This window comes from Carcharodon carcharias, chromosome 13, assembly GCF_017639515.1.
Source record: "Carcharodon carcharias isolate sCarCar2 chromosome 13, sCarCar2.pri, whole genome shotgun sequence".
NCBI classification, from domain to species: domain Eukaryota; kingdom Metazoa; phylum Chordata; class Chondrichthyes; order Lamniformes; family Lamnidae; genus Carcharodon; species Carcharodon carcharias.
The window spans coordinates 81,267,824-81,283,049 of record NC_054479.1 but is presented as its reverse complement, the minus strand read 5'-3'; the positions used below and the strand labels follow the sequence as shown (position 1 = coordinate 81,283,049).

At 43.2% G+C, this 15,226-nt stretch overlaps 1 protein-coding gene across 3 annotated transcripts in view; it reads left to right on the top strand.

Moving 5' to 3' along the window:
• nedd1 (NEDD1 gamma-tubulin ring complex targeting factor) overlaps window positions 1-15,226 on the top strand; it is a 63,994-nt gene that overhangs the window by 25,652 nt on the left and 23,116 nt on the right. For all 3 annotated transcript variants that reach the window (XM_041202674.1, XM_041202673.1, XM_041202675.1), the window contains exons 8-12: window positions 3,640-3,853; window positions 4,941-5,084; window positions 5,178-5,225; window positions 11,316-11,524; window positions 14,290-14,367. In XM_041202674.1, coding sequence (XP_041058608.1) covers window positions 3,640-3,853; window positions 4,941-5,084; window positions 5,178-5,225; window positions 11,316-11,524; window positions 14,290-14,367 — 693 coding nt within the window. The remainder of the gene's footprint in view (window positions 1-3,639; window positions 3,854-4,940; window positions 5,085-5,177; window positions 5,226-11,315; window positions 11,525-14,289; window positions 14,368-15,226) is intronic.

Here is a 15,226-nt window from a genome sequence, read left to right as displayed (position 1 = left end):
GGTTGGAAGCTCAGCTCAAGGTTAAATAGGATTGCAAGTTTCCCAATGGTCCAGTTTACCCTCAGACAGTGGCCAGAGAGTGGAATGGAGTCAGTGGCTATGGAATGGAGTTTGTGGCTGGGACTGAAAGCAAATGGCTTCAGTCTTCCCAATATTTAACCAGAGGAAATTTTTGCTGATCCGGTACTGGATGTAGGAGAAGCAGTGTGACACATTGGAGGCAGTGGAGGAATTGAGAGGTAGATTTGAGTGCCATCTGCGTAGGTGTGGAAATCGACAGCATACAGGTGAGAAATATGAGGGGCCCAAGGATAGATCCTCGGAGGATACCAGAGATAACAGCGGAGGAGGGGGAAGAGAATCCATTGTAGGAGATCCTCTAGCTGTGACTGGATAGACAGGAATAGCAGATCCACCCCACTGGGCAATGGAAGAGAGGCGTTGGAGAACCATGGCTGCAGGTGGCTGAAGAATTGAGATGATTAGGAGGGATAATTCACAGTCACAATCCCAAAGGATGTCATTTGTGAGTTTGAAAGCAATTTCAGTGCTGCAGCAGGGGCGGGATCCTGATTAGAGGGATACAAACTTAACCAAGTAACAGCACCAAAGTCTTAGCCAATACCTCCTATTTCCAACCTCCCACTTTATTCTGTTCACATTTACTGAGGCTCGGCATTTTTAGTCATAACCTTTTATTTGTTTTGGTGGGAACATATGCTGAATTTTGTGAACAATACAAAAGGTGGCAACCTGTAAATAGTAAGGAAGATAGTACTGAAATAGGCTTCAGGAAGGCACATAGACCAGTGAAGTGTGCAGAAATAGGAAGATTCAGTTTAGTGTGAATATGTATGAAGTGATGGAGTTTGGTAGGAACAGCATGTATAATCTCAATAAGTGAAATTTTGAAGGGGTGCAAAGGCAGAGTGCGCTGGGTGTGTATATTCACAAATCATTGAAGCTGGCAGTAGGGCTAGTTGATAAGGCAGTTAAGAAAGCATATGGGATGTTTAGCTTTGTGAAAGGGGTATTGAATATGAAAACAAAGAAGTCATTGAAATGTTTACAAATCACCTGTTAGGCCCCAGCTAGAGCATTGTGTACAGTTCTGAGCACCACAATTTGGGAAGGGCCTGGGTAAGGTGCACAGGAGGCTTACTAGGATGGTACCACGGATGAAGGATTTCATTATATACAGAGGGGGAGAAGCTGAAATTGTTTTACTTGGTGCAGAGAAAGTTAAGGGAGACCTAATGGATGTATTTAAAATTGAGGGGTTTTGACAGAGCAATGAAGGAAGAAGCTGTTTTCTTTGGCAGGCGGATAGGTCATAGATATAAAATAACTTACAAAAAGGGGAATTGAGAAATTCTTTCCCTCAGTTATGATGTAGAACACTACCTGAACTAGTGGTGGAGTCAGATTCCATAGGAACTTTCATGTACTTGTCCAGTGTTTTTTGAAGAGGACTAATTTGTTGGATTAAGTAGTAAAAACTGGAATGTGGGATTAAGTTGGAGAGCACTTTCAAAGAAACACAGTATGGACTCCTGTTCTCTTATAAGATTCTGATTTTATATTACAGAATAAATTTCAGCAAATTCAATTTTCAAATGATACATGATGACGGATTTCATCCAAAATGTCAGGAAGACACACGGACCAGTGACTTCTTTCACTATTAATTGACCTGTTATTTTCTATAATCTGTCCAGCATTCATGGTTTTTCTTTTCAAGCTTTCTTTGCTATGTTCTTCAAGTCAAGAACAATGTGAGGCATTTACAGCCCCTACTATAGTTACTGCCCAGGCAGTTTGGGACCTTAGTGTGCAAGATATGGAGAAACCTGATTGACTTTGGTCTGGCAGTTTATATGATGGAACGATTCTTGTGCTGCTTTAATCTTGTCTCGACACTGAGCAGCAGATTTCCATTTCCCATTCTCAGTTTGTAAATGGAAATTTTTTTTTATTCATTCAGGGGATGTGGGCTTCAGTGGCTAGGCCAGCATTTATTGCCCATTCCCTTGAGAAGGTGGTGGTGAGCTGCCTTCTTGAACCGCTGCAATCCATGTGGTGTAGGTACACCCACTGTGCTGTTAAGAAGGGAATTCCAGGATTTTGACCCAGTGACAGTGAAGGAACGGGGATATATTTCCAAGTCAGGATGGTGAGTGACTTGGAGGGGAACTTCCAGGTGGTGGTGTTCCCATCTATCTGCTGTCCTTGTTCTTCTAGATGGTAATGGTTGTGGGTTTGGAAGGTGCTGTTGAAGGAGCCTTGGTGAATTCCTGTAGTGCATCTTGTAGATGGTACACACTGTTGCCACTGTGCGTTGGTGGTGGAGGGAGTGAATGTTTATGGATGTGGTGCCAATCAAGTGGGCTACTTTGCCCTGGACGGTGCCAAACTTCTTGAGTGTTGTTGGAGCAGCACTCATCCAGGCAAGTGGGGAGTATTCCATCATCATCCTGACTTGTGCCTTGTAGATGGTGGACAGGCTTTGATGAGTCAGGGTGTGAGTTCCTCGCCGCAGGATTCCTAGCCTCTGACCTGCTCCTGTAGCCACAGTATTTATATGGCTAATCCAGTTCAGTTTCTGGTCAATTGGACCCCCCAGGATGTTGATAGTGGGGGACTCAGTGATGGTAATGCCATTGAACGTCGAGGAGCGATGTTTAGATTTTCTCTTGTTGGAGATGGTCATTGCCTGGCACTTGTGTGCCGCAAATGTTCCTTGCCACTTGTCAACCCAATAAAGAAAATATCTTATTGTAAGCACAGTCTTTATTTTTAAATGGAGTTCTGGTGGAAGAGCAAGTTGGTGTTGATCCTGAAAGAGATCATAACCTGGGAATTGCTAAGGCGAAGTGGTACCCCAGCCCTCCTTTGTCCAAGGCTTGATCACATCACAGACATTGGAGGCTACTTCAGTTGCAAAGCTGTAGAGGGTTGCTATTATTACAAAGATGCATTGCAGCAGCTGCAGAGGGTTGGACAGATCTGCTCTTGTAAGGCCACGTGTATCCCTCTAGAGGGTCATAGAATATAACTCTGGCTCCTACTGGAGCCACTCTGGATTTGATTATCTTACTCTGGTGAAGCATTGAGGTCTATTGGGCCTGAAAGGGTCTCAACTGCCATGGGTCATTCAAGAGCAGAAAACTGCCCTACTCACCCCTTTGACATAGGTATACATGGGAAATAAGTTTAAAGCCTCTGCCCCAATCCCCTACAACTCCACAAATGCCCAAATGGGGAGGTGAGAGCCAGGCTCTGACCATATTTCAGGCCCCCTCTGAGGGAGTAAATGCAGCTCAAGGAATTTCAAGGTCCATATTTGATTTCTTCTCTCTCTGTTGGATTCCTCAGCCTGTTTATTTGTATTTGGAGGATAAACCACTTTCGAAGCATCAAGAGGATTGCACTGAAGTTATCTGTTTTAAGTTTAATGTAGGTTTAGATTGTAGCATCATTGTAGAAATCACTGATTTTGTGCCATTGACATTGGGCCTTTTGATTGTTTCAGCACTCTTCAGTGGGTGTTGTGCGAGTCACGTAGACATAACATTGTCAGCCTTTCGGTTGGCTGGTAGCTTTGTTGCACTTTTTAAATATGTCTTTTCTCTCTTCCAGTCAAATGGAGGTAAAAGCTTTGCAAGCAGGGGTTCATCCTCATTGTCCGCTGCAGCTACTAAGAGGACTTCAGCTAAGGTGAACAGTGCTTCAGGTAGTGGCAATGCTAAGGAAATCCAGGAGCTTACTGCATTGATGACATCTGCACCAGCTGTCAAAGTACCTCCTGCTATTGTAGAACAAAAAGGAGCTGAAGCTAATCTAGATGTAAAAGGTAGAACTATTTCTATTTGAATTAAATGGACAAGGGCAATACATTAAGGTTGAAAATAATTCAAATTGCAGCTACAGGAGCATATTAGCCTTGTTGCTATGGTCCTGGACTGGCAACCTAAAAGGACAAATTGTCAAATTGAATTTAATTAAGAATAAATCTCCTAATTTGTGGGCTGGTGCAATGAAAGCTGCCATTCCTATCCAGTGTGGCTGATATACACCTCCAGTTCCCTGCTGCATGGCTGATTCTTGATGCCTTCAGAGTCCAAAGGAAAGGCAACTATTAGTGCTATGCCAAAATGACCCAAATCCAAAGCAGATTTATTGAAAAGTTTTGAAGAGAGGACCTTGGAAATCTTCCAGTGCAAAATGTTGACCGAGTAGCTCTTCGAACTTTGTTTTACTCAAGCATGGGTATAGTAGCTAAGTGGTTCTGATACTGCACGACCAGCCCAAAGTCAGGAGTTCAGATCCTACCATGCAAACTATAAATTGTCCAGCACACAAAGCTAGTCCATTAATATTGTTCAGGAAAGGGCGGTTGCCACCCCTATCCCACTCTACTGTGTACATGACTCATGTCCCATACTATGATTGACTTAATGGCATCAAGGCAACCTGGGATGGGTAATGAATATTGATTGCCAGTGTTACCAACATTCCAAGATCAAATGATTATATAATTAACCTTAGTCATAAAGATTTAAAATCCTAACATTCGAAGTTCTGTGTATTGGTATATTTAGTCTAAGCAAGTGAGTTAAGCAATAAATTTAGGATTAATTTTCCAGGGAATGTCAGTGAACTGCATAAACAGGTTCAGGAGAGAAGTAGATTCATTTCTTCAGAGAAAAGAACTGATAGGTATTGTGAAAGGGAAGGTAGGAGGAATTAATCAAGATGCTGTTGGTCTAAATGCCCTCATCTCCTGTTTTTGTAATATAAATGCTTAACGGATCTTTAGTTTGGGGATTATAATAGCAGTATTCTTGGATAGATGTATGATACTTTTAAATAAATTGGGGCAAAACAAAATTTTCACTCACCAATAGAAAACTGCTTTGCTACTTGTGCTTTATTTCTAGGTTTATCACATAGCACCAGTTTGGATGTCATTCCATCCAAAGAGACAGAAAATACAAAAAGAGCAGACAACAGTGGCGATTTTAAAAACCTTGATTGTGTGGGTAGAAATAGTTTTGGAGACGTGTTCTCACCAGTCAGAGATGGTAAGTTGAATTAAATTAGCACTCTTTGGCATTTATTGAATTGTGCAAATGGTTCGTTAACTACATAACATGAATTATGGTTTGCTTTTATAGATGTTACAGGAATAAAGACTAGTGAAGACAGCATTGCAAGAGAAAATGGTAAGATAGGCTTCCATGAACATGATTTAGTTAACTTGCTTTTAGAAATCCACTAATGGACTGTCCTTTCTGAGGCCTGGATTTGAATGTAGTTTAGACTGATGAGATGAAAGCTGCAGCTGCCTGCAGCATTCCCATATGAAGCTAATGCCTACCAATTGTAATCCCATATCAAAGTTGCACAAAATTTGGCATCATGGGTGAGAAATAGTGATTTCATTGAGAGTAGCAGAAATTGTATTTGTTTGATAACAGGTTGACTCACCAAATTGGACCTCCAGGTAGGCAAGCGAAAAGTCTATACTGGCTTTTTGATGACGCATCTCTGGTTAGGAATGTCAGCCTTGACATCATGCCCCTAGCCAAGCTGTTCCAGTACAGCTACAACACTGGCATGTACCCGGCAATGTGGAAAATTGGCCAGGTATGCCCTGTGCACAAGCAGCAGGACACATCCAACCCAGCCAATACCACCCCATCAGTCTACACCCTATCATCAGTAAAGTGATGGAAAGGGTCATCAACAGTGCTATCAAGTGGCACTTGCTTAGCAATAACCTGCTTAATGACGCTCAATTTGGGTTTTGCCAGGGCTTCCCTGACCTCTTACAGCCATGGTTCAAACATTAACAAAAGAGCTGAACTCCACAGATGAGGTGAGAGTGACTGCCCTTGGCATCAAGGCAGCATTTGACAGAGTGTGACATCAAGGAGTTCTGGCAAAACTGGAGTCAATGGAAATCAGGGTAAACTCTCTGCTGACTGGAGTCATACCTAGCACAAAGATGGTTGTTGGAGGTCAATCATCTCAGTTCCAGGGCATCACTGCAGGAGTTCCTTAGGGTGGTGTCCTAGGCCCAACCATCTTCAGCTGTTTCATCAATGACCTTCCTTCCATCATAATGTCAGGTAGAGATGTTCGCTGATGATTGCATAATGTTCGGCATCATTTGCGACTGTTCAGATACTGAAGCAGTGCATGTCAAAATGCAGCAAGACATGGAGAATATCCAGTCTTGGGCTGACAAGTTGCAAGCAATATTCACGCCACACAAGTATCAGGCAATGACCATCTCCAATAAGAGACAATCTAAACATCGCTCCTTGACATTCAATGACATTACCATCACTGAATCCCCCGCTATCAACATCTTGGAGGTTACCATTGAGCAGAAACTGAACTGGACTAGCCATATAAATACTGTGTCTACAAGAGCAGGTCAGGGGCTAGGAATCCTGCAATGAGTAACCTACCTCCTGACTCCTCAAAGCCCGTCACCAGTCTACAAGGCACAAGTCAGGAATATGATGGAATACTCTCCACTTGCCTGGAGGAGTGCAGCTCCAACCACGCTCAAGAAGCTCGACACCATCCAGGACAAAGCAGCCCGCTTGATAGGCATCCCATCCACAAACATTCACTCCCTCCACCACCAATGAACAGTGGCAGCAGTGTGTACCATCTACAAGATGTGTTGCATGAATTCACCAAGTCTCTTTAGACAGTACCTTCCAAACCCACAACTATTACCATCTAGAAGGACAAGGGCAACAGGCATACCACCACCTGGAAGTTCCCCTCCAAGCCACTCACCATCCTGACCTGGAAATATATTGTTGTTCCTTCACTGTTGCTGAGCCAAAATCCTGAAACTCTTTCCCTAACAGCACTGTGGGTGTACCCACACCACAGGGCCTGCAGCGATTCAGGAAGGCAGCTCACCACCATCTTCTCAAGGGCAGTTAGGGATGGGCAATAAATTCTGGCCTAGCCAGCGACGCCCAAATCCCATGAATACATTTTTTAAAAATTGCAATGCAAAGAAAATAATTGCTATAAACCTTTGTTCTCATATAAGATTTGGCTATCATGAATTGATATTCTGCATTCTCAGAACTGCAATTGAAGTCAGAAATCAGGTTGGCAGAGAGGGTGGGGTTGCTTTGTTAGCAAGAAATGAAATCAAATCGATAGCAAGAAATGACGTAAGGTCAGACGATGTAGAATCTGTGTGGGTAGAGTTGAGGAGCCACAAAGTTAAAAAAACCAAAATGGAAGTTAGGTACAGGCTTCAGAACAGTAGTCAGGATGTCAGGCACAAGACACACCAGGAGATAGAAAAGTTGTGTAAGAAAAGCAAGATTACAGTGATCGTGGGGGATTTCAAGATGCAGATAGACTGGGAAAATCAAGTTGGTAGTGGATCCGAAGAAAAGGGATTTGTGCAATGTCTACAAGATGGCTTTTTGGAGCAGCTTGTGGTTTAGTGATGTGTAATGAGGCAGATTTGATAAGGGAACTTAAGGTGAAGGAACCTTTAAGAGGAAGTGACCATAATATGATAGCATTTACCCTGCAATTTGAGAGGAAAAAGCCGGAATCAGATATAACAGTATTACAGTTGAATAAAGGTAACTACTGAGGCATGAGGGAGGAGCTGGCCAGAATTGATTGGGAGATGAGCCTAGCAGGAAAGACAGTGGAACAGCAATGGCAGGATTTTCTGGGAGTAATTTGGGAGAGACAGCAAAAATTCATCCCTCTGAAGAAGAAGCATACTAAAGGGAGGACGAGGCAACCATGACTGATAAGGGAAGTCAGGGACAGCATAAAAGCTAAAGAGAAAGCATACAATGCGGCGAAGAGCAGTGGGAAGCTAGGGGATTGGGAAGCCTACAAAGATCAACAGAGGACAACTAAAAAAGAAATAAGGAGGGAGAAGATTAAATATGAGGGTAAACTAGCCAGTAATATAAAAGAAGATTGCAAGAGATTTTTTAGATATATAAAGGGTGAGAGAGAGGCAAAAGTGGACATTGAGCCGCTGGAAAATGACGCTGGAGAAGTAGTAGTGGGGAACAAAGAAATGGCGGAGGAACTAAATAGGTACTTTGCGTCAGTCTTCACGGTGGAAGACACGAGTAACATCCCCAAAGTTCAAGCGAGTCGGGGGGGCAGAGGTAAGTATGGTGACCATTACCAAATAGAAGGTGCTAGGTGGATAAATCACCTGGACCAGATGGATTACACCCCACAGTTCTGAAGGAAATAGCTGAAGAGATAGTGGAGGCGTTAGTGGTGATCTTTCAGGAATCACTGGAGCCAGGGAGGGTCCCAGAGGACTGGAAAATCGCTAATGTAACCCCCCTGTTTAAGAAGGGAGTGAGGCAAAAGACAGGAAATTATAGGCCAATTAGCCTGACCTCAGTCGTTGGTAAGATTTTAGAGTCCGTTATTAAAGATGAGATTTCAGAATACTTGGAAGTTCATGGTAAAATAGGGCAAAGTCAGCATGGTTTCATCAAGGGGAGGTCATGCCTGACAAATTTGTTAGAATTCTTTGAGGAGGTAATGAGCAGGTTAGACAAAGGAGAGCCAATGGATGTTATCTACTTGGACTTCCAGAAGGCCTTTGACAAGGTGCCGCACAGGAGGCTGCTCAGTAAGATAAGAGCCCATGGTGTTAGAGGTAAGGTACTAACTTGGATAGAAGATTGGCTGTCTGGCAGGAGGCAGAGAGTGGGGATAAGGGGGCCCTTCTCAGGATAGCGGCCGGTGACTAGCGGAGTTCCGCAAGGGTCAGTGTTGGGACCACAACTTTTCACTTTATACATTAATGATCTAGATGAAGGAACTGAGGGCATTCTGGCTAAGTTTGCAGATGATACAAAGATAAGTGGAGGGGCAGGTCGTATTGAGGAGGCGGGGAGGCTGCAGAAGGATTTAGACAGGTTAGGAGAATGGGCAAAGAAGTGGCAGATGGAATACAATGTAGGGAAGTGTGAGGTTATGCACTTTGGTAGGAAGAATAGAGGTATAGACTATTTTCTGAATGGGGAGAGAATTTAGAAATCTGGAGTGCAGAGGGACTTGGGAGTCCTAGTCCAGGATGCTCTTAAGGTTAACTTGCAGGTTGAGTCAGTAGTTAGGAAGGCAAATGCAATGTTGGCATTTATTTCGAGAGGACTAGAATATAAAAGCAGGGATGTGCTGCTGATGCTTTATAAGGCTCTGGTCAGACCACATTTAGAATATTGTGAGCAATTTTGGGCTCCGTATCTCAGGAAGGATTTTCTAGCCCTGGAGAGGGTCCAGAGGAGGTTCACGAGAATGATCCCAGGAACGAAAGGCTTAACATATGAGGAACTTTTGAAGACTCTGGGTCTATACTTGTTTAGAAGGATGAGGGGGGATCTGATTGAAACTTACGGAATACTGAAAGGCCTGGATAGAGTGGACGTGGGGAAGATTAGTAGGTGAGACTAGGACCCGAGGGCACAGCCTCAGAGTAAAGGGAAGACCTTTTAGAACAGAGATAAGGAGAAACTTCTTTAGCCAAAGTGGTGAATCTAGGGAATTCATTGCCACAGAAGGCTGTGGAGGCCAGGTCATTGAGTGTATTTAAGATCGAGATAGATAGGTTCTTGATTGGTAAGTGGATCAAAGGTTACGGGGAGAATGGGGTTGAGAAACCTATCAGCTATGATTGAATGGTGGAGCAGACTCGACGGGCCGAATGGCCTAATTTCTGCTCCTATGTCTTATGGTCTTAAATAAATCCTTGTTACATCTCTTCCATTCATTTCTCTTCAAGATTTCAGTTGTGTCACCTCTTGACTTTTTTTGTTCAGTAAAGTAAATTCAGCATTTTTCAGATGACTCACAAATCCTGGCATCACTTTAATAAAAATCAGTGTCAGTGGGGTTTTATGCTCTGCTGAATTTGCAATATTGTATCACAGAATTGGACTAAGTGCAACTCACAATTGGAAGTTTGGAGAGCAGCTAATTCAGAAGCTGGGTATGCAACTTGCGTTATTTTTATTTTATTCCTTCGTGGGATGTGAGCATTGCTGGGAAGGCCAGCATTTATTGCCCATTCCTAATTGCCCTTGAACTGAGTGGCTTGCTGGGCCATTTCAGAGGGCAGTTAAAAGTCAACCACATTGCTGTGGGTCTGGAGTCACATGTAGGCCAGACCCAGGTAAGGATGGCAGATTTCCTTCCCTAAAGGACATTAGTAAACCAGATGGATTTTTATGACAATCGACAGCGATTTCATGGCCACTGTTACTAAAACCAACTTTCCTTCCTGATTTAAAAAAAAAATTGAATTTAAATTCTACCATTTGTCATGGTTTGCTTTGAACCCATATTGCCAGAGCATTAGTCTGGGCCTCTGGATTTTTATTCCAGTGACATTGCCACTACACTGTGGGATGTGGGAATTACGGGCATATGTTGTCCATCCCTAATTGTCCTTGAGAAAGTGGTGGTGAGCCTCTGCCTTGAAGGGCTGCAGTCCAAGTGGTATAGGTACACCCACAGTGCTGTTAGGAAGGGAGTCCAGGATTTTGACCCAGCTATAGTGAAGGAACTGTGATATATTTCCAAATCAGGATGGTGAGTGACTTGGAGGGGAACTTCCAGGTGGTAGTGTTCCCTTGCATCTGCTGCCCTTGTCCTGGTAGAGGTCACAGGTTTGGAAGATGTATCGAAGAAGGCTTGGCGAGTTGTTTCAGTGTATTTTGTATATGGTAAATACTGCAGACACAACAGGTGGAGGGAGTGAATGTTTAAGGTGGTGGAATGGGTGCAGTCAGATGGGCTGCTTTGTCCTGATTGGTGTCAAGCTTCTTGGGTGTTGCTGGAGCTGCAATCATTCAGGCAAGAAATGTGACTATTCTAGATGAAGTTGAAATTATTGACTTTTCCCAAATCTAAATTTCAGCCTGTTATTTTTTGATATAAATTTTCATATGATTTTAAGAAGACCTTTGTGATAAATGTTGATTTTCACAAATTTCCATTCAAAACAAACATTGAAATTTGGTTGAGGGAGGAGTATGAAATGCAACCATTTTAACAAGGTCAGTGCATGTGTAATTCACCATAATTGTAGTTATCAATTAAGATCCAGCTAAATTCAAGCAGAGAAAATACGCCTTTATTCCTTTATTTTAATATATGATTAATCTTGCCCCAATCATTATTAGAAATGCCCCTAAAGGGTACCTGCATTTTATGGTTTCATGTTTTTATCTTTTGCTCCTCTAGGACAAAAGGCTGAAATATATTTTTCTTTGTAGGTTCTGGCTTTTTGCCACAGTTGAACACCATATTTTCCGCAAGAAGTAATCCCGTGGGTGCCAGTACAAAAGAAGAGTTGAACTCAAACTCATTACATGGTTTTGGATCTCCATCTCCCATTAAAGAACAGACTCCACAACGAGACATGAGTGCCATATTTAACAAACTCCAAAGTGTGAGACAAGATTCAAAAGAGACAGCTGGCCAGGTATAAAATCCATATCAACGGCACTTAGATTTCTGTTTGCTTTTATGAGGACAAGTCACATCAATTTGACTTGTACCTTGAGTTTAAAAGATTAAGCAGTGATCTAATTAAGGTGTTTATACTGTTTAAGGGTTCCTATAGGTAGATATAGAGAAACTATTTCCTCTTGGGCTGGGGTGGGTGAAATCCAGAATAAGAAGGCATTATCTTAAAATTAAAGCTATACCATCTAGGAGTGAAAAAAGAAAGCACTTTTTCCACACACACGGTATTGGAAATCTGGAGCATTTCTCCCAAAAAACTGGATGCTGAGGTAATTGAAATAATCAAGCTTGAGATTAATAGATTTTTGTTTTGTAAGGATAGCATTGGATATGAAGCAAAGATAGGTAAATGGAGTTGAGGTACAAATCACCCATACTCCAACTGAATGACTGATCAGGCTTGAGCGGCTGAATGACTTACGTTCCTAAATTAATAGCTTACCAGTGTACACAGTGAATAGTTGAAGCAGCCAAGGCGAGGAAGGTCCAGACTTGATCCTTGGTCTATGCTGATTTGGCTGATCTCAGTGAGGAACACCACAGGTAACAGCATAACTTCTGGGCGTGAGAAGGAAGAATTGTAAACGTCCTGCTCCTGAAGACTATCCAAATATATTCACTAGAAGTGTGCATGGTTTGGCTATGATGGTCCCTGTGGTTGAATAGTCTTGACTGCTCACAGTCAAGGCAAATACTGTCTAGTTGAATTATTGGTGCTACAAAACTGTAGCAAGAGTAGCGTTTCTGTGAAAGGAGAAAATTTGTCAATGGCAGAAAAGTACCTTTGTTTCGTATATTCAAAAAGTTCAGCTGATTTTGATAGATATGGAAAACCTGATCAGTTCTGGGAAACGCAAGAACTCTGCAGGTGAATCAGAATTATAAGGATAATGACATCATCTGATCAGTGACCAGCCTTTTCCCTATTCCTTTGCTGTAAATTTCTTTTATCCATGATGGCAGACCCCTTTTATAGAAGGCCCTTTACATTTTCTCCTTCCATATCTTGGCTGCAAAATACCAGTTAAGCTCACAAACCTTTGCAGTCACCTTTCTGAACTTGCACTTTACACAATGAGTGACAGAGACCTTGGGTGTGATTTATCTTCAGTGTTTTCATTACTCTGTTCGAGTACCTGCCTCAGTGCGTATCTGGTATGGTTGTGATAAGGGTCTTGCGTATGGAGAATTGCTGCTTTGAACCTACATGTTACCGCTCTGGCACGTAGAGTATTTATAACGTGATGTGACATTGGGTGGAATCGTCCCAGATTCGCACTAAGTGCAGTACCCAGCCGCAATGGCGGGTTTTCACGCTATATCATCCCAAACCAGCCTCATTTGTAATGCATTCCTGGGAAATATACCATTTCGATGGTAAGCAGGCTCTTATTTGCCCACCATGCCATCACCTCACCATGCCATCATGCCGGGCGCCATATTTAAAGTCCAGACCCCTGCACATATCTTGGTGCTTCCAGCCCACGAATACTGCAGGAAAGGTGTCCACGAAAGGCAGAAAGACTGCAGCCTCCAGGTTTAGTGACGCATAACTGGAACTCCTTTTGGACGCCGTGGTGGCCTGCCGCGATGTTCTTTACCCCCACTCTGGCCGAAGGATGGACAGCACTGTGACCAGCCAGGTTTGGGGGGCGGGGGCAGTGGCAGTGGTGATCAACGCCAGTGCTGCACAGAAAAGGTTGGCCATCCAATGCAGATAGAGGATGAATGATCATATCCAGGTTAAGGCAACCATCTCATCATTCTAAACTCTCACACTCAGGCCCATCACACACTCACTGTCATCTCACTCACTCACCAGCTCATGGGACATCAGCCATTTTTTCACATATCCTCATGTCCATCTGGCCTCGTCTCCTCTGGAGACTGCTTCCTCAGCTCTCAACATCTTGAGGCCACTTGCACAGGTCAACACATATCCCCACACACACCCTGGTTTACCCTCCTTCCCCAGTACAGCCCTCGCCCTGCAGCCTCTTCCCTTGCCTGTGGCCATCCTCCCCCATCTCCAAGCAAGCCCTAACCCTGCAACCATTGAAAAGCCACCCACATTTGGCTGATCTGTAGGTCGACACCTGCCGTGAGCCCCTCTAAAATTGATGATGTGCTGTCTGTGAAGCCTGGCGCTGATGACGGAGAGTGCTGACTGAAGCAAGGTAGACAAACAAACCTGAGCGTAGTGCAGCCTGCCAGGTGCACAGTACATATGTGCTATTGTGAAACACATCAGCGTGTTTTCCCACTGACGTGGGCGCACAATCCAGCTGATGTGTTACAGTGAGGTTTCCAACATCCGATGGTGGGAAACGGGGCCCACCATTAGCAGGCTGAATGGACGATCACAAACAGGTTTCATGCTGTCGTGAAACCGATCGCGCCATATTGTCTGCTCATGCTACTGAACATGCCTGACACTGGTGGGCATGGCAAATCCTGGCCATTGACTTCTTTCAAGGTGCATTTTCCACTTGTTTCTTGTTAAGCCAATCGCACCATGATGTGCTTTGCATGCACCAAGCTTTCTGTGACCAGTTTTTATCCATTATAAAGGTTAGGCCAGTAATAGTATCAAAGAGTATTTGTTGTAGAAAATAGTTTCTCTTAGCCTCTCCTGTGCATTGATTTTGGTAAATGTGATGTAGTGTGTTAACCCAAGAAATCTCAGTCTCCAATGATGTACGTATTCCAATTTCTCAACAGGAAATTGATGTCCTGGGACTGCAGAAATCCAAAATGATTGAGCACAGTGGTCAGTTTGAAACTGCAAGGCGGGATCAGGTAGGTGTTGCTTGGGCTTTGCAGGGCAACAGTCGATGTGTTCAAAGTGGACTTTTATTATGTAAATTTTTATATTCAAGGGAATCAAATGAAATTTTGAAATGCATGGAATAACATCATGTTCATAAATCATTGAAGGTGGCCCAGGACAGGTTGAGAAAACAGTTAAAGGATGTGGCATCCTGGGCTTTTTTCATAGGGGCAGAGAGTATAAAAACAAAGAAGTTATGTTAAGCTTGCATAGAATACTGGTTCGGACGCAACTGGAGTATTACGTTCATTTCTGGGTGCCACATTTCAGGGAAGATGTGAAGGCATTGGAGAAAGTGCAGAAATGATTCATGAGAATGGTCCCAGGGATGAGGAACTTCAGTTATGAGGATAGTTTGGCAAAATTGGAGCTGTTGTCTTAGAGAAAAACGGGTTAAGAGGAGATTTGTTAAAGTCGTTCAAAATTGAAGGGTCTGGACAGAGTAGATAGACAGAAACTTCCCATTGGTGGAAGGATTGAGAGCAAGAGGACACACATTTAACATAATTGGCAAAAGGAGCAATGGAGATATAAAGAGAAACTTGGTCTTGCAGCGAGTGGTTGGGATCTTGAATGCACGCTTTGGGAATGTGGTGGAGGCATTCAAGAGGGAAGTGGATTGTTATCTCAAAATGAAGAATGTGCAGGTCGATGAGAAGGCGGAAGAGTGACAGTCGGTAAATTGCTTCTGCAGAGAGTTGGCACAGACACGATGGGTGAATGGCCTCCTATATTGTAAAATTCTGTGATTTTGTGAAGCTGACCCTTAGAACTAAGCAGAAGGTTTATAAAGACTGTGTTCTTAGTACTTTGTTCTATGGCTGTGAA